This window comes from Ursus arctos, unplaced genomic scaffold (assembly GCF_023065955.2).
Source record: "Ursus arctos isolate Adak ecotype North America unplaced genomic scaffold, UrsArc2.0 scaffold_4, whole genome shotgun sequence".
NCBI classification, from domain to species: Eukaryota; Metazoa; Chordata; class Mammalia; order Carnivora; family Ursidae; genus Ursus; species Ursus arctos.
Window position 1 is genome coordinate 5,737,541 of NW_026623056.1, and position 23,966 is coordinate 5,761,506.

At 40.8% G+C, this 23,966-nt stretch overlaps 1 protein-coding gene across 6 annotated transcripts in view; it reads right to left on the reverse strand.

The window, feature by feature from the left end:
* Nucleotides 1-23,966, reverse strand: part of PLD1 (phospholipase D1) — a 227,981-nt gene that overhangs the window by 37,310 nt on the left and 166,705 nt on the right. For all 6 annotated transcript variants that reach the window (XM_044384107.3, XM_026498587.4, XM_048214773.2 and 3 more), the window contains 3 exons: nucleotides 23,283-23,371; nucleotides 11,040-11,153; nucleotides 8,707-8,756 (listed from right to left, as the gene is read on the reverse strand). In XM_044384107.3, coding sequence (XP_044240042.1) covers nucleotides 8,707-8,756; nucleotides 11,040-11,153; nucleotides 23,283-23,371 — 253 coding nt within the window. The remainder of the gene's footprint in view (nucleotides 1-8,706; nucleotides 8,757-11,039; nucleotides 11,154-23,282; nucleotides 23,372-23,966) is intronic.

A 23,966-nucleotide genomic window follows, 5' to 3' on the forward strand; every position in this document is an offset into this window, starting at 1 on the left:
CTATAACTTCTAATAGTTTGGGAGTGGCTTCTTTTGGGTTTTCCATATAGAGTATCATGTCATCTGCAAAGAGAGACATTTTGACTTCTTCTTTGCCGATTTGAATACCTTTGATCCCTTTTTGTCGTCTGATTGCTGTTGCAAGGACTTCTAGTACTATGTTGAATAATAGTGGCGAGAGTGGGCATCCTTGTCGAGTTCCTGATCTTAAGGGAAAGGCTTCCAGCTTTTCTCCATTGAGAATAATATTTGCAGTAGGCTTTTCATAGATGGCTTTTATGAGATTGAGAAATGTACCTTCTATTCCTACACTCTGAAGGGTTTTAATCAGGAAAGGATGCTGTATTTTGTCAAATGCTTTTTCGGCATCGATTGAGAGGATCATATGGTTCCTGAGTCTTTTCTTGTTGATATGATGTATCACGCTGATTGATTTGCAAATATTGAACCACGCTTGCATCCCAGGTATGAATCCCACTTGATTGTGATGGATAATCCTTTTAATGTACTGTTGGATTCTATTAGCAAGTATCTTGTTGAGGATTTTGGTGTCCATATTCATTAGGGAGATCGGTCTGTAATTCTCCTTTTTGAGGGGGTCTTTGCCTGGTTTGGGGATCAAGGTAATATTGGCCTCATAGAATGAGTTTGGTAGCTTTCCTTCTGTTTCTATTTTTTGAAATAGCTTTAGGAGAATAGGTATTATTTCTTCTTTGAATGTTTGGTAGAATTCCCCAGGAAAACCATCCGGGCCTGGAGTTTTGTTATTTGGAAGGTTGTTTATCACTGACTCAATTTCTTCATAATTAATTGGCCTGTTTAAGAAATCAATTTCTTCCGGTTTCAATCTTGGTAGTTTATAGGTTTCCAGGAAGGATTCCATCTCTTCCAGATTGCTTAGTTTATTGGCATATAGCTGTTGATAAAAATTTCTAATAATCCTTCCAATTTCAATGGTGTTTGTCGTGACCTCTCCTTTTTCATTCATAATTTTAATAATCTGGGTCCTTTCTCTTTTCTTTTGGATAAGTGTTGCCAGTGGTCTGTCAATTTTATTGATTCTCTCCAAGAACCAGCTTCTAGTCCTGTTGATCTGCTCTATTGTAATTCTGGTTTCTGCTTGATTGATCTCAGCTCTAATTTTGGTCAACTGCTTCCTCGTGAGTGGATTAGGCCTGTCCCTCTGTTGCTGTTCCAGCTTCTTGAGGTGAGAATATAAAAACTGCATTTTAGATTTTTCTATTCTTTTGAGTGAGGCTTGGATGGCTATGTATTTCCCCCTTAGGACTGCCTTTGCAGTATCCCATAGGTTTTGGACTGTTGTATTTTCATTCTCATTGGTCTCCATAAATTGTTTAATTTGATTTTTGACTTCCTGGTTTATCGAGTCATTCCTGAGCAGGATGGTTCTTAGTCTCCAAGTGTTTGAGTTTCTTCCAAATTTTTCCTTGTGGTTGAGTTCCAATTTCAGAGCGTTGTGGTCTGAGAATATGCAGGGGATAATTTCAATCTTTTGGTATCGGCTGAGACCTGTTTTGTGTCCCAGAACATGGTCTATTCTTGAGAATGTTCCATGGGCATTAGAATAGAATGAGTATTCTTTGGTTCTGGGGTGTAGTGTTCTATATATATCTATGAGGTCCAACTCGTCGAGTATGGCATTCAAAGCCTTTGATTCTTTGCTTAGTTTTCGCCAGGGTGTTCTATTTCTGATAGTGGAGTGTTGAGGTCCCCTACTATTAATGTATTTTTATTTATATGTCTCTTTATTCTGGTTAAGAGTTGGCTTGTGTATCTTGCTGCTCCCCTGTTGGGGGCATATATATTTATAATTGTCATATCCACTTGTTGAATACTTCCTTTAAGAATAATATAGTGCCCTTCTGTGTCTCTAACTATAGTCTGTAGTTTAAAATTTTATCTGATATGAGAATTGCTACCCCAGCTTTCTTTTGAGGTCCACTTGTGTGAAAGATGGTACTCCATCCCCTTACTCTCAGTCTGAATGCATCTTTGGGTTCGAAATGAGTCTCTTGTAGACAGCAAACGGATGGGTCATTTCTTTTTATCCAATCTGCAACCCTGTGGCGTTTTATGGGAGAATGTAAGCCATTCACATTAAGACTGAGTACTGAGAGATATGATTTTAATGATGCCATGTTGCCAGTAAAGTCTTTGTTTGTATTGGCTGTGACTTTCTGTTCTGTATCACTCTTGGGGCCTTTTACTTTTATAGAACCCCCCGTAATATCTCCTGTAGGGCTGGTTTCGTGGTTACAAAATTGCTTAGTGACTGGCGATTCTGAAATGTCTTTATTTCTCCATCAATTCTGAACGACAGCCTTGCTGGATAAAGGATCCTTGGCTGCATGTTTTTCTCTGAAAGAGCTTTAAATATGCTCCCCCAACCCTTTCTCTCATTCCAGGTCTGTGTAGACAGGTCTGACGTAATTCTGATGCCTTTGCCTTGGTACGTGAGAGATTTCTTTGCCCTGGCCACTTTCAATACTGTATCCTTGGATCTAATATTTGCGAATTGCACTATGACGTGACGTGGCGTAGGTTTGTCATGGTTGAGCTTGGGAGGGGTCCTCTCTGCCTCTTGGACACGAATGTTTGTTTCCCTTGCTAGATTAGGGAAGTTTTCAGCTATAATTTGTTCAAATATCTCTTCTAGACCTCTGTTTTTCTCCACCCCCTCGGGGATGCCGATGATTCTAACATTGGATCGTTTCATTGAGTCAGTAATCTCCCGTAACCTACATTCGTGGGCGTGGATTTTTTTAAAAGCAGCTTCTATTTTGGTTTTTTCTTCTATTAACCCATCCTCCAATTCACTAACCCATTCCTCTGCTTCTGTGACCCTGGCCGTCAGAGCCTCTAGTTTTGCCTGCATTTGGCTCATAGAATTTTTAATTTCTGGGGCGCCTGGGTGGCACAGCGGTTAAGCGTCTGCCTTCGGCTCAGGGCGTGATCCTGGTGTTATGGGATCGAGTCCCACATCAGGCTCCTCCATTATGAGCCTGCTTCTTCCTCTCCCACTCCCCCTGCTTGTGTTCCCTCTCTCACTGGCTGTCTCTATCTCTGTCAAATAAATAAATAAAATCTTTAAAAAAAAAAAAAAAAAAAAAAAAAAAAAAAAAAAGAATTTTTAATTTCTGTCAGATTCGCTCTCATTTCTGTCCTTAGGGATTCTATATTCTCAGTAACCTTTTCATTAATAGTTTTTTCAATTCTACTCATCATTTTGACCATCGTTACTCTGAATTCCATTTCTGATACTTTGGTTACATCCATATCCATTATTTCTGTGGCAGAGGCCACAGACTCACTGTCTTTTCTTTGCTGGGGGGGGGGGCTTCTCCTTCTTGTCATTCTGATGAGGAGAGGTTGCGGGGTTGTCCAGAGCCCAAATTATTGACTGGGTCCCAGGCCGTGCCCCTTGTTTTATAGGGATCTTAGGGATGTGTGCTTCTTCTTTAAAGATTTTATTTATTTATTTATGTGGCAGCCAACCAGCGAGAGAGGGAACAGAAGCAGGGGAGTGGGAAAGGAAGAAGCAGGCTCCCAGCGGAGGAGCCCGATGAGGGACTCCTTTCCGGAACGCCGGGATCACGCCCTAAGCCGAAGACAGGCGCTCAATGACTGCGCCACCCAGGCGCCCGGGTTGTGGGCTTCTTGATTTTTCAGCCTGCCTTCTGTGTTCTGGGGGAGGGGCCTGCCGCGCCGATATTCAGGCAACCCTGTTTGGGTAGAGTCTCCGCGTCCCCTGCGAGGGGGGATGGGGATGGGCGCTCTCTGAGCCGGTATTTCCAGGCTTTTGTTCTCTGGCGGCTTTCCCTGGCGGTTTGCTGTGCCTCTTCTGAGAGTCAGAGCAGCCGCGGCCGAATTTCAGCCTCTGTCACAGAACAGAGGGATTGCGGCCCGTTCTCCACTAATGTTCTGGCCACTTCAACTCTGTTTCTGTTGGTGCTGCTCAACCCTGCAGCGTCCCGGGATGTGCGCCCCACACCCGGCGTCCCAGCCCTCACTTCCAGGGCCGGCGCGTCTCTGTCCTTTGTGTTTCTAACGCCGCCAGCCGCCCCGCGCGCGCTGGGGAAGCTCCCGGTCTCAGTCTGGATCCAGTGAGCGCACCGGGATTCCGGTGTTCCGCGAGATGCCTGGTGGCGCGCGCACCCGGCTCACGGTCTCAGTCTGCTGTTTTGCGGGTGCCGTCCGCGAGCCCCGCCCGCTCCCCCGTGCAGGTGGCTACCGCTTCCCGGCGCCCGAACACGGCGGCTCCCTCCCCCTTCCGTTTATCTTCCGATATCTGTGCGCAGTTTCACGGCTCCCCACTTCGTACCTCAATACTCAGCGCTGGAGATGTTCATTTGTAGAGATCTAGATGCGTCTTCCTGCGTCTCAGGCTGGTTCCGTGGTTGTTTAGGCTGGTCTGGTACCTATCCAGCTCGACTCGGGGGACCGGCTGAAAAAGGTGTCTCCTACTCCTCCGCCATCTTAACTCCTCTCTCATAAAAGTTTTTTTCTTAAGATCTATTTTGTCTGGTATTGTTATAGCCACTCTAGCTATTTTTTTTTGGAGGGGTTACTGTTTGTATAGAATATATTTTATCATCCTTCTACTTTCAAACTATTTGTATCTTGAATCTAGAGTCTCTGATAGATAGTGTATAGTTGGGTCATTTTAAAAAAAATTCCAGGGTTGCTTGGGTGGCTCAGTCAGTTAAGCATCCAACTCTTGACCTCAGCTCAGGTCTTGATCTCAGGGTCATGGGTTCAAGCCCTGTGTTGGGCTCCACACCCAGTGTAGAGCCTACTTAAAAACAAACAAGCAAACAAGCAAACAAACAAAAGACACTCCATTCTGTTTATCTCCATACTTAATTGGAAGCTTAATCCATTCTATATCTGGAAGGAGTTATTACTGCCATTTTTCTACTTGTTTTCCACATGTGTCATATCTATTTTGTTCCTCCATTACTCCATATCTGCCATCTTTTATGTTACATAGGTATTTTCTAGTGTAACATTTTAATCTCTTTGTTGTTTCTTTTACTATATATTTTTTAAAGATTTTATTTATTTATTTGAGAGAAAGAGAGACTGAGAGAGAGTGTGAGCAGGGCAGAGAGAGAGGGACAAGCAGATTCCCGGCTGAGCAGGGAGCCTGATGCGGAACTCGATCCCAGGACCCCAGGATCATGACCTGAGCTGAAAACAGACGCATTAACTGACTGAGCCACCCAAGCAGCCCCTTTTTTACTATATTTTGAAAGTAATTTCATTAGTGGTTTTCCTGGGTATTACAAACAATCTAGTTTGGATTAATATGAATTTAATTTCATAGTATACTAAAATTTTTATCTTATATAGCTCCATTCCCTTCTCCCTCTCTTATGCTATTATCATCATACAAATTAGATTTTTAAAAATTACATACCCATCAACACACATTTATAATTATTGCTTTGGACAGCTGCCTTTTACTTTTGATTGGAGGAAAAAAAGTTAGAAAAAGAAAATATATCTATACAGTCTTTTTAATTTACCTATATAGTTACCATTGTTGTGCTTTTTATTTCTTTGTCAACACTCCAGTTACTTTCCAGGAACTTCATTTCTACATGAGGGCTCCTGTTAGCATTTCTTGTAGGGAAGGTCTGCTAGTGATAAATTCTCTCCGTTTTTGCTTATCTGAAAATGCCTTAATTTCTCCTTCATTTTTGAAGGATAGTTTTGCTGGACACAGAGTTCTTGGTTGATAGTCTTTTCTTCCAGCACTTTGAATATGTCGTCATGGTGCACTCAGAACTCCATAGTTTCTGATAAGAAATTGGCTATTCATCTTAAGGAGGATGCCTTATATTTCACGATTTGCTTCTCTTGCTGCTTTCAAGATTATTTTGTCTTTGTCTTTGGATAGTTTGGTTATGATGTGTTTTGGTACGGGTATCTCTTTATCCTTGTTGGAGTTTGTTGAGCTTCTTGGATGTGTAGATTCATATTTCCCATTAAATTTGGGAAGTTTCCAGTCATTTTTTAAAAAGATTTTATTTATTTGAGAGAGATGGAGAGAGAGAGAGAGTATGAGCGGGGGGAAGGGCAGAGGGGGAGGAAGAGGGAGAGAAAATCAGTAGACTCCCAGCTGAGCATGGAGCCTGATGCAGGGCTCGATCTCATGACCCTGAGATCATGACATGAGCTGAAACCAAGTCTAATGCTTAACCGACTGAGCCACCCAGGTGCCCTCAGTCATTATTTCTTTAAATATTCTTCCTACACTTTTCTCTCCCTTCTTTTTGGGATTCCCATTATGTGTATGTTGCTGTGTTTGATGGTGTTTCACAGGTCTGCAAGGCTCTGTTTATTTGTCTTCTTTTTTCTTTCTGTTCCTCAGGCTATATAATTTCAATTGATCTGTCTTCAGGTTTGTTGGTTTTTCTGCCCACTCCAATCTGCAACTAAGCTCCTCTAACATACACTTCATTTTTCAACTCTAGAATTTATGTGTGGTTCCTTTTTCTTCACAAAAAAATTTTATAGAAACTTTTTAATTAAAAAATTCTATTTTTTTAATATTCTCTATTTAGGAAGAAATTGTTTCTTTGTTCTCTTTAGTTCTTTAGATATTGTGCTCGCTTCGGCAGCACATATACTAAAATAGTTCTTTAGATATTATTTCCTTTAGTTCTTCGAACATAGTTACACTAGGTCTTTTAAAGTCATCTAAACTGTCAGGTCAAATTATGACAGTTCCCTGAGAACTGCCAGAGGATGGGAGCTTCACACCCATGGCTCCCTTTGGAAGCTCATAGGCTGCTGGTGATGAAGAGCTGATTTTCAAAGCTGCTGTGGAACTGAGGAGAGGGTGAGGGGTATATGGCAAATTAAAATGCCACAAAACTTGCTGCTTTTACCAAGATTCTGCTGTGTCTTTTTTTTTTTTTTTTTAATAAACACTCCTCAGAGTGTTACAAGCCTTTGGTTAATGCCCAGAGTTCTAAAATAGTTGATTTTGACACTCTCTGTCAGTGTTTTTGTTGCTTTTATAAAGAAGTGGATTTTTGGAGATTCTTACTATGTCATTCCTGCTTATATCCCAATTCTTTATTTTTAAGTGAAAAATATACATACATGGAAGCACTAATATTCTCTCACACATTCTTTTTTAGTTTTTTAAAAGATTTATTTATTTGAGAGAGAGAGAGAGTGAGAGAGAGCGAGGGGAGGCAAAGAGAGAGGGAGAGAGAGAATCCTCAAGCAGACTCCCACTGAGCATGAAGCATGATGTGGGGGGTTCAATTCCAGAACTCCAAGATCATGACCTGAGCTGAAATCAAGAGTTGGCTGCTTAACTGACTGAGCCACCCAGGTGCCCCTCTCTTCACATTCTGATACATCATTATCTCTTGCCTACCACTAGTCTCTCTCTATTTTGCTTACCAACAGTAAGTGAATCTTTGCATTAGACACTACTCTGATAGGTTCACTCCAGGGAGCAGAGCTTCCACCAACCTTATCTTGTCTTCTTCAGGATAAAATCTAGTTCTTTTTAATGTGGGCCTCCAAGTTTTCACAATCTGTATCCAATCTGCACTGGAGGTCAGACAAGTTGGGTTCTGACTCCAGCTCACCTTTTGTGGAAGCTTCTGTACCTATTGTACAAGCTATAGAACATTATCGAGAACCTACTATGTGCTGAACTTAGTATCAGGAAATACAGATAAGTAAACCCATAGTTATAATACCTGGTAGCTGGGAACTATGTAGAAGGGTCAATTAAGAAGATACCTGAGGGATGCCTGGGTGGCTCAGTCAGTTGATCATCCGACTTTGGGTCAGGTCATGATCTCAGGGTCCTGCACTTGAGTTCTGCATTGGGCTCCCTGCTCAGCAAGGAGTCTGCTTCTCCCTCTCCCTCTGACCCTCCCCCCACTCATGCATGCTCTCACAAAGAAAGAAAGAAAGAAAGAAAGAAAGAAAGAAAGAAAGAAGGAAGGAAGGAAGGAAAGAAAGAAAGAAAGAAAGAAAGAAAGAAAGAAAGAAAGAAAGAAAGAAAGAAAGAAAATCTTTTAAAAAAAGAAGATATCTGAAAAAGTGCCTTTGAAAATGTGAAGAACTACAGAAGTGAAAGGTATTACTGTGGGCTTTTTCCTGATTTATTTACCTCTAAGTATACTACCTTCAAAGGTTTAGTCTAAAATAAATGAAATAAATAAATAAAAGTGGTTTTCTTCCCTAAATATAAGACAGTATTGTGACAGCCTTGGGACTTCTGCATAATAGGAGGCCGCATGAAGACCTGTTGGCCTTGCAGCATTTGTGTCCTCGGCTTTAAAGCAGGAATGACACCTGCCCTGCTTATTACTTCCCAGGACTGTGGTGAAGGACCACAGGAGAAGACACATGGAGGGTCCTTGTGAAGTTGCTTACAAATCTTACTTATTATCAAAATAATTGGTATAAATAAATAAAAATAAATAAGAAAAATCCTCTTATTTTTTATTACCTATGCGTCTGCAGTTGTGGCATCTTCATTTGAACTTTGCTTGGGGCAATGTAATGAGAATAAATAATTTGTCTCAGTTAAACATTTTGTGGGTTACCTTTCGTGAACAGAGTGCCCCAGTCACACTGTGAAAACATGAATGATTACGGATATGTCATCAAAAACAACTGTGGAAGAAAATAAAAGCTGTTACTTACGCTTTGCGTTTAATTGTCCAAGGATGGAATTTTCTCCTCTGCACATGGTCCTGAACACATGTAAAGGAAAGAACTAATTACAGAGGTTTCAAAGGAACCAATTCCAACTGCGATATCTGTGGAGTATGGTCCTACCCCAAGTAAAAACAGCAAGTGCTTTTATGAAAAGATGTACATTTAAAAAGCTAAAAAACCCACCTGGATATCACTTTTATAATGTTACGGGGGATGGGACAAGATAGTCGTTTTGAGGTAGGTAAATGGAAAAGTCATAAAATTGACATTAGATTTCAGAAAGAGGTGCTATTTTAAAAAGATGGGCTATGAATGAACTTTCCCTCTTATAGAAAATTTGGTGACAGCAAAGATAAATTTAGAACACCTCAACAGATGAGAACACGTACAGACTCACGTTACTTTCAGAGGTGTTTAAAAGGGCAAACACTTAGCAGAATAATTTCAGAGTTAAACTATATACTGAGGCTGTCTCTGTAAAGTCGGCAAATGCCTGGAAAGTGAAAAATAGAGTCTCAAATAACTGACTCTGCTAATGATTTTGTTTCTCACAACTCCGCTAAGAGTCAATGAATTATAAAGACTGACAAAACAAAAAAAATTCTATGCGCCATCTGCTTGCTCTGTAAAAGTAATTAAAAATACAGTTACGCTTGGGAAATACTGATATTCTTAAAGATGATGCCAGCAAATGGAGATGTTTTTGCATAATAAAAGGTTAGAATTTTTGTTGCTGAACGAAAGCCAAGCGTGTTATTTCATTCAGCTGGTTCAAACCCAAGAAAACAGTCATCGAAAATAATTACAATTGACAATATTCCAAAAATAATATTAGAATGGCAAACAAAGTGGATAAAATCCAATTAAACATTATGTCAGTGCCTTAAATACATGAAAAGCTTTGTTTGTCATGTTATAGATCAGATAATATTAGAAATGGGCAAATCTTCAATCAAAGCGTATACACCAAAGCATAGTTACAGCTCTCTTATACTGTAACCAGGCAAAATTGCCCCAGAAGAAACTAAAAAAAAAAAATCTTGAGATCCTGGCAGACAGGCATACCTCAAAAAGTCAATAAGAAATGAGGATTAAAAAAAACAAACAAACACACACCATCACACAATGGTGCTCACAAACTATTTCCAGGACCCTCACATACTGTAGGGGGTACGTGTGGGGGCAAGTGGCAGGGGGGCATCTCTGCCCCTCCCCACCATTTGACCAGGTACCTGAAACCTTATCTGCTTTAAATATTAGGGGTTCTGTGTAAGGTCTCATTGGTCCCTCCCCAACAAAAAGGTTTGGTTAGAAAGGTGGGAAGCTACAGATGGTTCTGAAAGACAAAGCATATTAAAAGAAAATATCCAGGTTCTAGTCCTTCTTTGACTTAGAACAAGTGTGATCCTGAGCAGGGCTCTTTTGTATCTCAGGTCACAGTGCTTGTTACTGGAAGCTGGGATTCATGCCCGGACCCGTCCACTTACCTCTTCACTGCCATTCTCTTTCCCAGCTAAGTGACCCGGAGAGAATGTTAGGGGGACCTTTCCATTACTTTCTACACCACCTCTCTGTCTGCTCACCAGACATACCTCCCAACCCTCTTCATGATGCTCTACTGGCAAAGTCTGAAGCTTCACGGGTCTTTTTTTTTGAGTGAATATGGCAGTTCTGCTTTTTAGAATATTGAGAATAGGATTTAATACTTTTCTTAAAAATTTCAACAAAGATACGGCAGAGAAAACAGAATTAAAATTCCAGGAGATAGGAAAGAACCTTCATGCTTCATTTACCAGCCAAGGCCATCATTACGAACCTTGTTGAAAACCTGGCTACCTAAAGAATCATAAACAAACACATAGAAAATCATACTACTTTAAACATTTAATTTTTTTTCTTCAAAGAATATGGAATGCTCAATAACTATGTGGTGGCTGAAAGATAATTTTTAAATCAATATTCTATGTAGGTATATATTATATATATATGTACATACATTTATATATATATAAAGTCCTTGTCTCCGCTTATAAGATCTATGTATATGTATGCCTTGTGTATAGGCAATGAATATAAAAGAGAGATTTATATTTCAGTTCTTTTTATATTTGCCATTTGTTCTAGGCCTGCCATTTACGATTTTAGGCTCTATTTGAATTTTATCAACTAGTAAACAGGCCAAGATCCAAAAGTAAAATAAAGCGTTCATCTGTTCAACACTCCCTGAATAGATGTGGAGAAACATTTCCATTCCTCTCACCAGCTTACGGGCATGACTGAGAGAAAGCTGAAAACAGACGACTTTAGAACTTTGGCACCTGTAGTTGAAGTGCATTATTGCCTGCAGAGCGTTTCCTCCACCGGTTGAGATGTCTCCTTCAAACCCTGGCAGCAGTGGGATCACCACATACACCCGGTATCTCTGGCTTTCCCTACAAAAGTCAGATGCAGAGCCATTCACCAAAAAATGATAGTTCAGCAGTTCCCATGGTTTTAGAGATTGAGCTAACGACTTCCTACAATACATTCATTACCATTGTAGGGCTTGGAAGGTGCTGTTGGATTGGAGGCCAGAAGCTGTTATCCAGGTAACAGTTCATAACAACCTAAAAAATAAGCTGAACTTGGCAGTAGAGTAGGAACTCTACTCACTATCTCTCTGCAGCATAATTCTTCCTAGAACAAAATCCATGTAAGCAACCCATGCTTGCTTACAACCCATGGAAGGTGGGGTGGGGGGTTAAAACAAAGTTTTGAAAAAGATGTCATCATAATACTTTTATGTATAACAAGTTGTATCCGTTAGTACGTTGCTCAGAGCCTAGCAGATAACAGGCATTCAGTTAATGATTGTTGAATCAGTGAGTTCCCACAGCCTAGATCTCAGAGGCAGAAGACATACATCCTGGTCCCAGTACAGTTTCCAATGCAAAAATCATCATTGCTTAGAAACTTCGATTCAGCTCTGAAAACTGGTTCCACTACAAGATGGTATCCTGGGCCCTTCAATTCTGAGTAACTGATGATTTTTTAAATTCTCTGCATATGTAACTCAAAATTTCTTGGGCCACTGTTCCAATGGATTGAGGACTGCCTTTGAAAGAAAAGCCTTTGAGTAGCCTTTGCTACTCAGTGATGTAACAAATAAAAGGAGGTGGGACTACTTATTTGATCTCCTTTCAGAAAGTAAAAGATTTGGAGAATTATGTTCAAATAGGTATCACTATTTGGAGGCCCGGCTGTTACAGTCCCTGGCTCTATTTATAGGATACACAGGAGGAAGTAAAAGCTGAAAATGACTGTGGTTGAGAAATCTTGTCCATATATCTGAGAGATCCATAGTCACACAAAGATGCTGCTACTTACATTCTTCTATTAATACTTAATTTCTAAGGATCATTTTCTTCTAAACAACTACCTTTTTCTTTCATGTGAATATTACTACCCCTCCCCGAGGGGTCAGATTTCATTGCAACGCGTGCAAACACCAATGTTTGTATCAGGGCACGTGGACAGTGAAGTTCAGGGCAGAAGTGATGGCCAACACCACGGAGTCTGGAGGCCTGCGAGCCTAACTGCCACGCTGAGGAACCAGGCATCTGAATTAGGTTGTTGCAATGGCATGAATTAATCACTAGATGGCAAACATAGTTTGAGTTGGAAAAATGAATTAAAAAAAAAAAAAGTAAACTCTTCAAGCTCTCTGCCTGCTAAGGGTAAGGGGCTCACATCCTTAAATGGTAAACAAGATAGTGGGGAAAGAAGAACAGAAGGAATACCTAAGCTATTTTCCCATCGCCAGCATTTGAAAGTCCAAATGAGTCAAAGCAGACACTTAGAAATGGACACCATCTAGCCACAACTGTCTTTCCAGAATCTCCTTCCCATGAGATCTTCCCAGACCCACAGGCCAGTGCCAGAATACTGCCCTTTGCTCAGAGGTGTCCCTCCCTACTAAGGAAGGTTGGCTCACCTGCCCTCTGAGTCTGGAATACCCGTCCTGCTCACAGAGTCCCAATTCTCCTTCCTGGGCAGCTGAAAGGCACCTTCCTTGGTCAAACCATCCTGAATCTTCCAGTCAAAGCTGGCTTGCTCCTGCCTCTGCACTCCCATGGCACGTGGCCGGGATGTCTCTTCAGCATTCTTTTTGCTTTACACCATAGTGACACACAGATCTGCTGCCTAGGTTACGGTGATAAGCTCTTCTGAAACCCAGGACATAGGTCCACATATCTTTCTATTTTGGGCAGTGCCCAACAGAGGATCCTTGCACACGCTATGCACGCGGTACTATCTGCTTTGGGAGAAGGGGGTCAGGTTGGAAGAAGGTTTGTTTCTGGGAAGTTACTGGCAGAGAAGGGATTAGGCTGTAAAAATTAAATTAGGTTTTTCTTTAAATTACATTTTATTTGCATTTTTATTGTGGTACAATATATATATCACAAAATCGGCCATTTTAACCATTTTTAAGTGTACCATTCAGTGGCATTAACTACATTCACACGTGTGCAACCCTCACGATACCTACTTCTATAACTTCATGATGCTAAACAGAAACTCTGTGATAGCTGAGCAATAGCGCCTACATTTTCCCTCCCTGCAACCCCCAGTAACCTCTCATCTACTTTGTGTCTCTATGAATTTGCCATTTTAGATATTTCCTCTAAATGGAATCATTCAGTAGTTGTCCTTTCGTGTATGACTTATTCCACTTAGCATAACATCCTCAAGATTCATCCATGTGTCAGAATTCCTTCCTTCCTGTGGCTGAATAACATTGCATTGCGGGGGTAGCCCACATGTTGTTTATCCCCTCATCTGTTGATGGGCACCTGGGTGTTTCCACCTTTTGGCTACTGTGAAGCACGTTGCAGTGAACGCCGGCATCCAGAACCTCTGTCCCTGTTTCCAGTGCTTCTGGGTATGTACCCAGGAATGGCATTGCCGGCTCATATATTTATTCTATATTTAGCCTTTGAGGAATCACCAATTAACTTATATTTTCTAATGGATACTATATTGCTTAGAGTACAACATTTAAGAGGTAGAAGATTTTATGATGAAAACAAAATTCTCTCTCTCCTTTGTCCCCAGGCACTGTTTCCCCTCCCTGAGGGCAACTCCTATTACTTTTCATGTTCTTTCAGAAATAGTCTACGAATCTATAAGCATACATATATGTACTTTTCTGTGAAAATATTAGAATACTATAAACACTTTCATGAATGTTATTTTTATTTATGTCTGTACATTGTCCATGTTTTAATAACAATGATACAGAATTCCACATACATCCTTCCCATAATACTTACAGCAGTTCTCTATCGATGGGCATTTAAATTGTTTCTAAGTTTTTACTACTTTGAAATACCTATTGTTATGGATGCTGACCCACATGAGTCATAATTGTGAAATGTGAATACCCCTTTGGAGTGATACTGATGGTCTTAAAACCAAGGGTTTGTGATTCTGTTTGTAAAAGATGGTTCCCTTTATCGTTGTGTTCTCTAAGAGGAGAAATGACCTCAAAACAGAGACCTCACATGTAGGATACTGGGAAACGTCCTATACAAATCTTATGTCTTCAGATAAAATATTCTTGCAAATTTAGTTTGTAGGAATCAGAATGTCCACGTTTTCTTGTTCTTGGGACTCTGTTAGCTCCATATCAAGGTCTTTGCCTTTTTACAATGAAGTAGTTCTTGAATTTCCTGAATGATGAAAATTTTAAACTGTTCAGCCAGTTAGCAGAAATTACTTAGATTTTCACTGTTGTAGAAAAGGGGGCTCTTGAATTTCAAACATAAAATGATGGCTGAGTTTAAGCCAACGAAGAGAAAAATTCTACGCGATACTATGTCCAATCTCCTTCCTTGATCTCATCCCCAGAAGACACCAGCTCTCAGCTGCCGAGGACTCTGAAACACTGGCTCCTCATACAGTCGGGGCGGTGCAGATGACAGCCATCAGCTTAGGGCAAGAACCTGCGCCCCTAGCGGGCAGAATTATTTATGATCTTGAAAACAAGATAAGAGCTGGTGGGCTCCAAACCATCACGTAGGTTCATCCACTGCAGAGCAGAACAATTTTCTAAAATGGCTTTCTTGGGCTTTTTCCTAAAATGAGTTTTCTTTCAAACCTCACAACCACTCATAGCAGTGCTGTGTCTAATATCTAAAAATTGGAAATCAATGTCCAATAACGGAGGATGGTTAACTAAATTATGTTACAGCCACTCAAAGAGTGGGCATTCTGCAGCCACGAAAATGACCACGATGACGACTCACTAGCGAAATACTTCCGGTACTGTGTTCAAACAGCCTGAATGCAAAGTTACAATCACGAGACAATTACAGATGTGGCAGGCTGATACTATGAAATATGCAGTAACTTTTCCCCTTAAATGCATTACCTTCCCTCACCCTGTGCCTGGAGATAGGAAGCAGGCATTGTTCTCAGGTGGCACTCTCCCAAGGGAACCAAGGCACAAGATATCAACTTCTTAGATCTGGGGAGCTGCGTAGAGATCCTCTGAGCTGAGCCAAGAGGATAAAGATACAAGGGTGAGACTCAGTGCAGGGGTCCTGCTCTTCACCCTCAAGCAGAATTCCAGGGAGAACAGGACAGACCCCATCGCTTTTCAACAGGACAGGGGAGCCATGAGGGTCTGAGTGTGAGACATAATCTTGCTTCCCAGGGAAGCCTGGAGAAAGGTCCACCAGCCCCCATGATGTGCAGCAACAGAAGAGAAGTGGAGGAAAGGCAGGTCTGACAGGAGAAGGGAGAGGCCCCCACGTCGCGGTAAGCAGACGCCAGAACAGCCCAAGAGAGATCAATGCTGAGGGCTGGAAGTGTCTTCGCAAAGACCCGGGGCCCCTTACCATCCATACCAAGGACGGGGCACGTCAGGGAGGGGAAGAGAAGAAAAGGCTGGGTTGTGCCTGAGTGACAGCATACAGAGCAGAAAGAGCAAATAGCAAGAAATTGCTGAATTTGGCCACACTTAAGTGTGGAAGTGACTAGACTAAATTTCCTTCTATTGTGTGGAAATGGAATAAAAATTCAGGCGAGCTATAGAAAAAGGAAATAAATTACAACTCAACAGAAAATATATGTATATTAGTACGAACAAAAAAGATAAGATAGTAAAAAGTGAGTTCCTGGGTGGTGAGAGTGTGGGACCTTTAATATTTTCCATTTTTGTGATCGCTGAAATATTGCCTGTACCTTTAAAAACAGAGCACTAATTCACCATGTAAACGGTCATGGCTTTCCGCTACACTACCCTCCTTGTTCTTCCCTCAGGAAAAACCCTCTCCTCTTTCTTCATCAGAAGTGGGGCTGCCTAAAGTGGCATCTCAGGATCTGTACGAAGGCCCCTGAGGAGCTCGCCGTGCTTCTCCAATGATGAGATGCTTTGTTTTTTGAGAATTCGGGATTCATAGATCATATTTCATTGCTATAAGCTCCGAGAGCTGGTATAAATCCTATCATTGCGGATTTTGCAGCAGTGAACACGGCCAGAACCAAGCAGAGCCGTGGCTGGGGCAGAGTGTTCTTGTGGGGAGAATCTACACTGTAGGGGTATCGGTTACATGACACTCGGGTCGGCAGCTTCTCAGTGGTTTGGGACGGAACCCATTTTATTTTACGTTTGGCAAATCTTTAAAAGTGCAGTAGCCCTTTTCAGGCTTCAGTTTTCCCATCTGCAAATGAGGGAGTTGGCTAAAATCACAGCTAGCCCACCAGAGACGCTGGCCCCACTTGTCAGTGACTTTGCATATCGTATGTGCAACTTTGTAGATTACGGCATCATACATACTGCGCATGCACACGCACGTCGTGATTTCATTGGTTATGTTTTGGAGACGCAAGCTCCTCAATGGAAGGATGCTGAAGGTTAGCCCAGCACGTCTAAGACTTCACTCTTGACTTGATAAGCTTTGTGAGAAAGGCCCCTCTGTTGCCCCCAAATAAAACCCTACAAAATGATTGCTGGGCTCTGCCCTGTGCTAATCTTTACATCTCTCTATCTTCTGAGATTACCATTTATATAATTTTTGGATTCAAACAAAAGCCATTAAATGATCTAAATCGAATATTCTCCTGCCATGATCTCTTGTCATCTCTGTCCCAGTGTAACCTCTTCTCAGGTTATTTTACAGAGCTTAGAGGTTGGCCTCCAAGAAAAAAATATGAACCCAGCAATTGGCATACTTAATCTACATGCTTTTTGTTCTTTCTATTACAACTGCAGTTTAAATTTCTTTAAGACAGTGCTTCTGAAACACGCCCAGCATGTCCTTTCAGTGTGGTTCACAAATTATAGGCTATGGTAATTACAGGAGGCAGACTTTTCTGTAAGCTGAAGAACTTCTTACCTATCAAACAATTACTTTAAAAAAATAAAACGTTCATCTGATTTCTTTATTTTAAAAATAAAGTATCTCTCATAGCTTTCTGGGAGGCTTACTATTAGAACATTTCTACTTCCCTTGAAATGAGGGCAGCTTTGTAGCTGAGTGGTACAGAGCACAAGCCGAAGTTCCTAAAGACATGGTTTCAGTCTCAGATCCACTCATCAATAGCTGTGTGACTCACGCCAGTTACTAACCTCTCTGGGCTTCACTGCCGCATTGTAGAATGGGAAAAATTATACATCCGCTAGGTATAGGAATTAAATAAGGTAATGGGTGTAGAGCACCTCGAACGTGGAACAACTCAAAAACTACTTGATAACATTATTAGTTTACAACCACCAATTTCAAGGAGAAAGCTTATACACCTTCAAAGAATAATAAAGGAAACGGGACCTAAAATTAAAACAAATTAAAGCAAAACTGAATTCATTTTAGGCTACAGAATACCTTCTGTTTTATTTTACATTTGGGGGGGATGTTTATCAGATCAATAAGAAGTCCAACGACTGATTCCCAGGAGCAGAAGGCAGCTATGGACTTCTGGTAGGACACCTCCAGACAGTGTTTTCATAATGCATCTCTACGTGTCACAGGTGAACGAGCACCCGCAGCAGGAAACCAAAGTAAGTTTCACCTATCCAGCAGTTGCCGTCTAATAATTTAAAACCAGGCATGTTAAACAGCTCTTTAAACAGTTGTTTCTATCATAAATATTAATTCTGAAACAGTTGATTTGAGTATTGTGCTTCTTGATCCCTGCTTAAATTTACAGTGAGCGACCAGATTTCCAGAAGATGAATTTCCTGGAGATAACATCATCGTGTCTTACGTGAACTGATATGTTACTCTTTTTAAATTGCTTTCACATCCATTCATATGAGCCAGGTAGAACAGGTAAGATTTTCTCTGTTACTCAAAAAGCAGTGTCAGAAAGGTAAACTGATAGATTGAAAGGTCACATACCTGTAGATAACAGAGTTGAAAAGAACTCAAGTCTCCAGACACCTGGTCCCCAAATAATTCCAGATTCCCCAGGGGAGTATTCCCCATGCCACCCACTCCTGGGCAAACTGCAAGCACTGTCTGGCACTGTTCTACAGTTATAGGAAGCAGGAAGAATTTGAGCAATTTTCAAAACTGTGTGTTTTTCAAAGTAGTTCAATATTAGAATATGGAGGCATTAAACCAACGGCCTATTTTCATTGTATGTGTCAACTCTGTTGATAGTGCAAAATGGACTCTCTCACTTCTTGTTTACCAAAGCAGCAGAATTATGCACGTCAAGTTCCCAGAAAGAACTGTTTCATCCTCAGAAATCATTTATTCATGGCACACTGTGTTTTAAAATTTCTACCTGGATCAGTGGGTTCTAACTCCTTCTTGGCTTATTCAAACATGGTATAAAGCAGATGAGTTCTTCTCCCCGATCTGCAATCAGATTTGAGTTGTCAAAGATGGGCTTCCAGTGGGTTGGCAGCTGGTCTCAACTCCAGGACAGTTTTACTCATTAGAGGAGACTTTCTGTTTTCTGCCGAGATTCCCACAGCAACTCTTGGTTCGCCATGGGATGAACAACATTCTGAGGCTCTAGGTCATGGATCAGAGCGTGAAGTCTTTGCAAAAACCTGTTTCTGCAAAGCACTATGGCTGTTGAGAAGGAACCAGGAGGAAGTGAAGAAAGCGGAGAACTCACTTCAGGGAACTGGTATTCCCTGGATTCCAGCACTGGCAGAAAAATAAAGTCTCAGCCCGGTCGAGGGAGCTGGCAACTAAACGACTCTGATCTTTCCAGGGTGGGAGGGACCTGGAAGGGAGCCTGTGTTCCTTGGTCAGGCCTGGCTGAATGCTGACTGTCATTTCCCTCCGTCTGCTTTGTGCTAGATTCTATTCTTTTTCCAACAGCCAAAATTATACTTGTTGCTAGGCACGTGACATGGCAGGGAAGTTCTGAGTCTCAGAAGAGTGAGCACAGAGAAGTCAATAAAGGAAGAGAGGGGGTGAACTTGGGCATGGCGCACAGTGGCCCTCAGTGAAAGGGGGATGGGGAGCATTGCAGGCAGGCTGCACGATGAGCTCCCTAATCCCACCCCTCCCTTTCCTAAGAATACAAGCTCACAGACTTGAAATTATTAAATGAAAACATATTTTACAGTTATTATGAACACAGGAGATGAACAATAATGTGGAGCTACAGAGAAGGGGGAAAATGTAAAATATATTTCCAGGATACACGTGCGTATCCGTGAAAAGTTTTATGTGTGATATACACACCCTCTGAAATGTGACTGTCAAAGAAAGGGAGACGATGGAGAGATCAGAGCTAAATAACACAGTTAATTTGAAATTCAATGGACTCATTTCCCATTTCCTATACAAAGTAGGCTTGAAACTGCATCTTTAATGTGCTCTGTGAACTTCCAAGTGTGAGACAGTCTGCAGCAGATGCTACCCTCCCGTGCCCTCTCATCACAGATCCCTTCTCTTTTTAGGAGCAGCTCACAGGATCACTGGGAAATGTTCAATCAGAAAATATCTTAAAGGTCTTTACAGCCCTGAAATACTATGATTTCAGAAGAAGTCCAGATTTTTAAAGACAAACGAATATGCTAAGGAAAAATGTTCTTCCAGGCTCCCAAGCCCTTTAAAAACAAATCTTACAGGTACTTACTAATATATGGACTACAGGGAGCTAACAGCTCGCATGAGCAAAGCTGAGAGTCGTCCTGCTTTCCTTACTAGCTGATCACGGTCACAATATTCGTCATTCACCGCTCAGCCCAGGGAGCTCATTTGTCTGCTTAATGGATTTCTGCAACTCATTTCAATTTCATGAAAAAAATATTTTTCTTCTTTGTCAAATGTGCTTTATAGATAAAGTGGATACTCTTGCATCAATGAAATGGAAGAGGTGACAGAAAATTTAATTTTGTAAATTAAACATAAATTGACCCACAGAATTAAGAGACCGGCATGTGTTATGTTTAACTGTAAATAAGGCTGTTTTTAAGTCATTTCAGAAACAGCTCCCCCAGTAACTTTCTGGAAAAAAGTATGTGAGAAGGCAAAAGATAGAAGTCACCTGGAAAGGCACAGATCATCATTAATACTTGGGGCCATGCGTGCTGTTCTCGGTGAGTACTGAGCAGTCTTGGCCGTGCCCTGGAGTTACCTTGGACCATTATGAAACACAAGTGCCTGGGCCCCACTCCAGGAAATTCTGACTCAGCAAGTCTGGATTGAGTCCAGCTCTCTGGATTTTTGTAAAAGTCCAATGGTGAGGGGCGCCTGGGTGGTTCAGTTGGTTAAGAGTCCGACTCTTGATTTTGGCTCAGGTCATGATCTCAGGGTCGTGACAGCGAGCCCTGTATCAGGCTCCACAATGGGCGTGGGGCCTGCTTAAGATTTTCTCTTTCTTTCTCCCTTTGCCCCTCCCCACCCCTGCACTCTCTCTCTCTCTCTAAAATAATAAATAAATCTTTTCTTAAAAAGTCCAAGGGTGACTTTGATGTGTAGTCAGGGGTGAGATCTATTCTACACCTTGCAGGATGTGGTGGGTACTGTGATGTGCTGCTTAAATGCCCTCACCGTGGGCTCAAGACAGCCATTCCCTTCCCCCTGAGAGTGCTGGCTGCTGACTACTCACAGTGAAGTCCTTCTCCAGGATTTGCCCTCCCTGCCCTCACCCAAGGTCATGCTCATTTCCTCAAGTCAGCCTGGACCTGATGACTGGCTAATGGGAGGAGGGGACAACAAAGGCCCAACCCACTTGCCTCAAATTGTGGGAACCCTGAAGGGGTCTTAAATCCCACCTGTCAATGAACTGAAGTTATGTGGTATGGGGAGAGGCACTGGGTTGGAAGTCCAAGGGCTCCGGCTCAAAGGCATTTTTGCCTATTGCTTTCAGTGGCTTAGTCAAGCCACGTCACCTCTTGAATCTTAGTTTTTAACTCTACAAATGGGGACAGCAATGACAATAATAAAAGTAACCACCACGAGGACTATATGATCTACTTTCAAGAGTAGTTATGAATATTCAGTAACAGTCTAGAAACTACCGATCATATAAAATACTGGTAGTTATTGTTGTAACATGTTCTTAGGTCGAAAAATCCCCACGTATTATGTGGGGAAAAAAAAAGATATTAAAGGGCCATGTGACGCTGGAAGTAAAATGATGTTTTAATCCCCAAATGTGTATGTACTTAACATTCTCCACTGCATGTGTTCAAGGAACTGAAATAATAAAATATAATCGTGTTGCTTGTTTGTTTATTTTGTTGCCTTTACACAGAGCTAAAATCAGCCATAAAAAGAAGAGTCTGGATGCCAGGACAACTCAGTGGAGAAAGAACAGTCTTTTCAACAAATGGTATTGGAACAACTGTATATCCCCATATAAAGGAATGAAGTGGGACTGCTGCCTCACGCCATGTATGAAAATAACCCAAAATGAATCCAAGACCTAAGTGTAAGGAGTAAAACTATAAAATTCTTAGGAGAAAAGAAGTATAAATCTTCATGATCTTGGATTAGGCGGTGATTTTGTGGCTATGGTACCAAAGCAGAAGCAATAAAAGAAAAAACAGATAAACTGGACTTTATCAAAATTAAAAACTTTTGTGTTTCAAAAGATATTATCAAGAAAGTATAAAAGAAAACACCCTGCATAGGGGAAAATATTGGCAAGTCATAAATCTGATATGATATTTGTATCTAGAATATATAAAGAACTCTTACAACTCAACACTGAAAAAACGAACTAAGTAAAAAATGGACAAGAAATTTGAATATATATTTCTCCAGAGATAATTACAAGAAATGGCAAATAAACAAACAAAAAAATACACAACATCATTAGTCATTAGGGAAATTCAAATCCAAACCACAATGAGATACCATTTCACACCTATTAGGATGGCCATAATCCAAAAGACAGATAATAGTAAGTACTGGCAATGATACAGAGAAACTGGAGCCCTCATACACAATAGGAATGTAAAATGGTGTAGCTGTTTTTGAAAACCTTCTGGCAGCTTCTCAAAACGTTAAACATAGAATTACCATATAACCCTGCAATTCTACCTCTAGAGTAATAAAAATATGTCTGTAGAAAAACTATGACAGAATATTTATAGCAGCATTAATCAGAACAGCCAAACATTGGAAACATCCCAAATATCTACCAACTGATGAATGGATAAATAGAATATAGTATATTCTATATATTTCTATATTCAGAAATATATATAATATATGTGATACATTAATTATTATGTATATTAATATACAATGTATATATTATATACAATTACATATATTATATAGAATAATATATTCTATATATTTCTATATTCAGAAAATGGAATATTACCTGGCAATAAGTATAAATGAAATACTGTTAACATCCTATAACATAGATGAGTCTTGGAAACATTAAATTAGGTGAAAGTAGTCAGTCACAAAAGACCACATATTGTATGATTCCATTTATATGCAATGCCCAGAGTAGGCAATCTATATGGAAAGAAAGAAGTTTAGCGGTTGCAAGAGGATCAAGTAAGGAGAAGTAGACAGTGACTGCTAATAGCTACAAGGTTTCTTTCCGGGGTGATGAAAATGTCCTAAAACTGATTAGGTATAGTTGCACAATGCTGTCAATATGCTGAAAGTCCCTGAATTGTACACGTCAAGTGGCTGGATTGTATGGTATGTGAATTATATCTTAATAACATTGTTATTAAAAAAATAATCCCATGAGCTGAAGAAGTAAGACAGAGGGTAACAAGCATTTAAATAGAACCCATGGAAAAATATGATGAGTATTTTGCTTTGATTTTTAAGTGAACACAGTTCACTGTCTGCCACTAAATAAATCAAATCACAACTCTAATGGCGTGGGAAAGAGACTGGCCAGGAAAAAATGACTGGGCCCTGGAAGAATTCCGATTGCTTCAAAAATGGGACTCAAAATTCTCAGCAACTGAAATCACATTGAAGGAACCAATAACCTACCGCTAGCTGAACTCAATTTATGCCTGCTAGGAAAAGACCGTATTTTAACACAGGCTTTCAAAAGTCATTTTAGCAGGAAAGGCAAGAACATTCGCAGTAACCACTCCTAGCCAAAGGCCAAAACATTACCTGTGAGCTTTCAGTATCCTCTGAGCAATGGCATCACCTATCTTGTTGAACACAACTTTGTCATCAGCGCAACTTATGAAAAACTGGTTCTGTAAGAAAGACAGTGATCACGTAAGCCTTTCTTATCTTAGTAGTGTATATACATGGAAAACGTGCTCTATTACAAACACTACACCAATGTTAAAAAAAGTTTCACATAGCAGACATGTTCTTATTAGTAAAATCATTTAGGAAAGTCAATGACCCTGAGACTAAAAGAAGCCTCATCTCACTCTGGGTCTCATGTGTTTCCAGGCATTTCACATATCATATCTCAGTCCAGTGGGAGGCTACACTGTTATTTCATCATGTGAGTTCTTTGTCGCTGACATTTTTAGAAAGGTAAGAACACTCCAAATTTAATCATTAGGGACCCAAGGTTTACAGATTCATGTATTGTGTAAATGCTCATGATTTAAAATCCTATATTGGTTGGGGTGCCTGGGTGGCTCAATCGTTAGGCGTCTGCCTTCGGCTTAGGGCGTGATCCCAGGGTCCTGGGATCGAGCCCCGCATTGGGCTCCTTGCTCTGCTGTGAGCCTGCTTCTTCCCTCTCCCACTCCCCCTGCTTGTGTTCCCTCTCTCGCTGGCTGTCTCTCTCTCTGTCAAATAAATAAATAATAAAAAACCTTAAAAAAATAATAA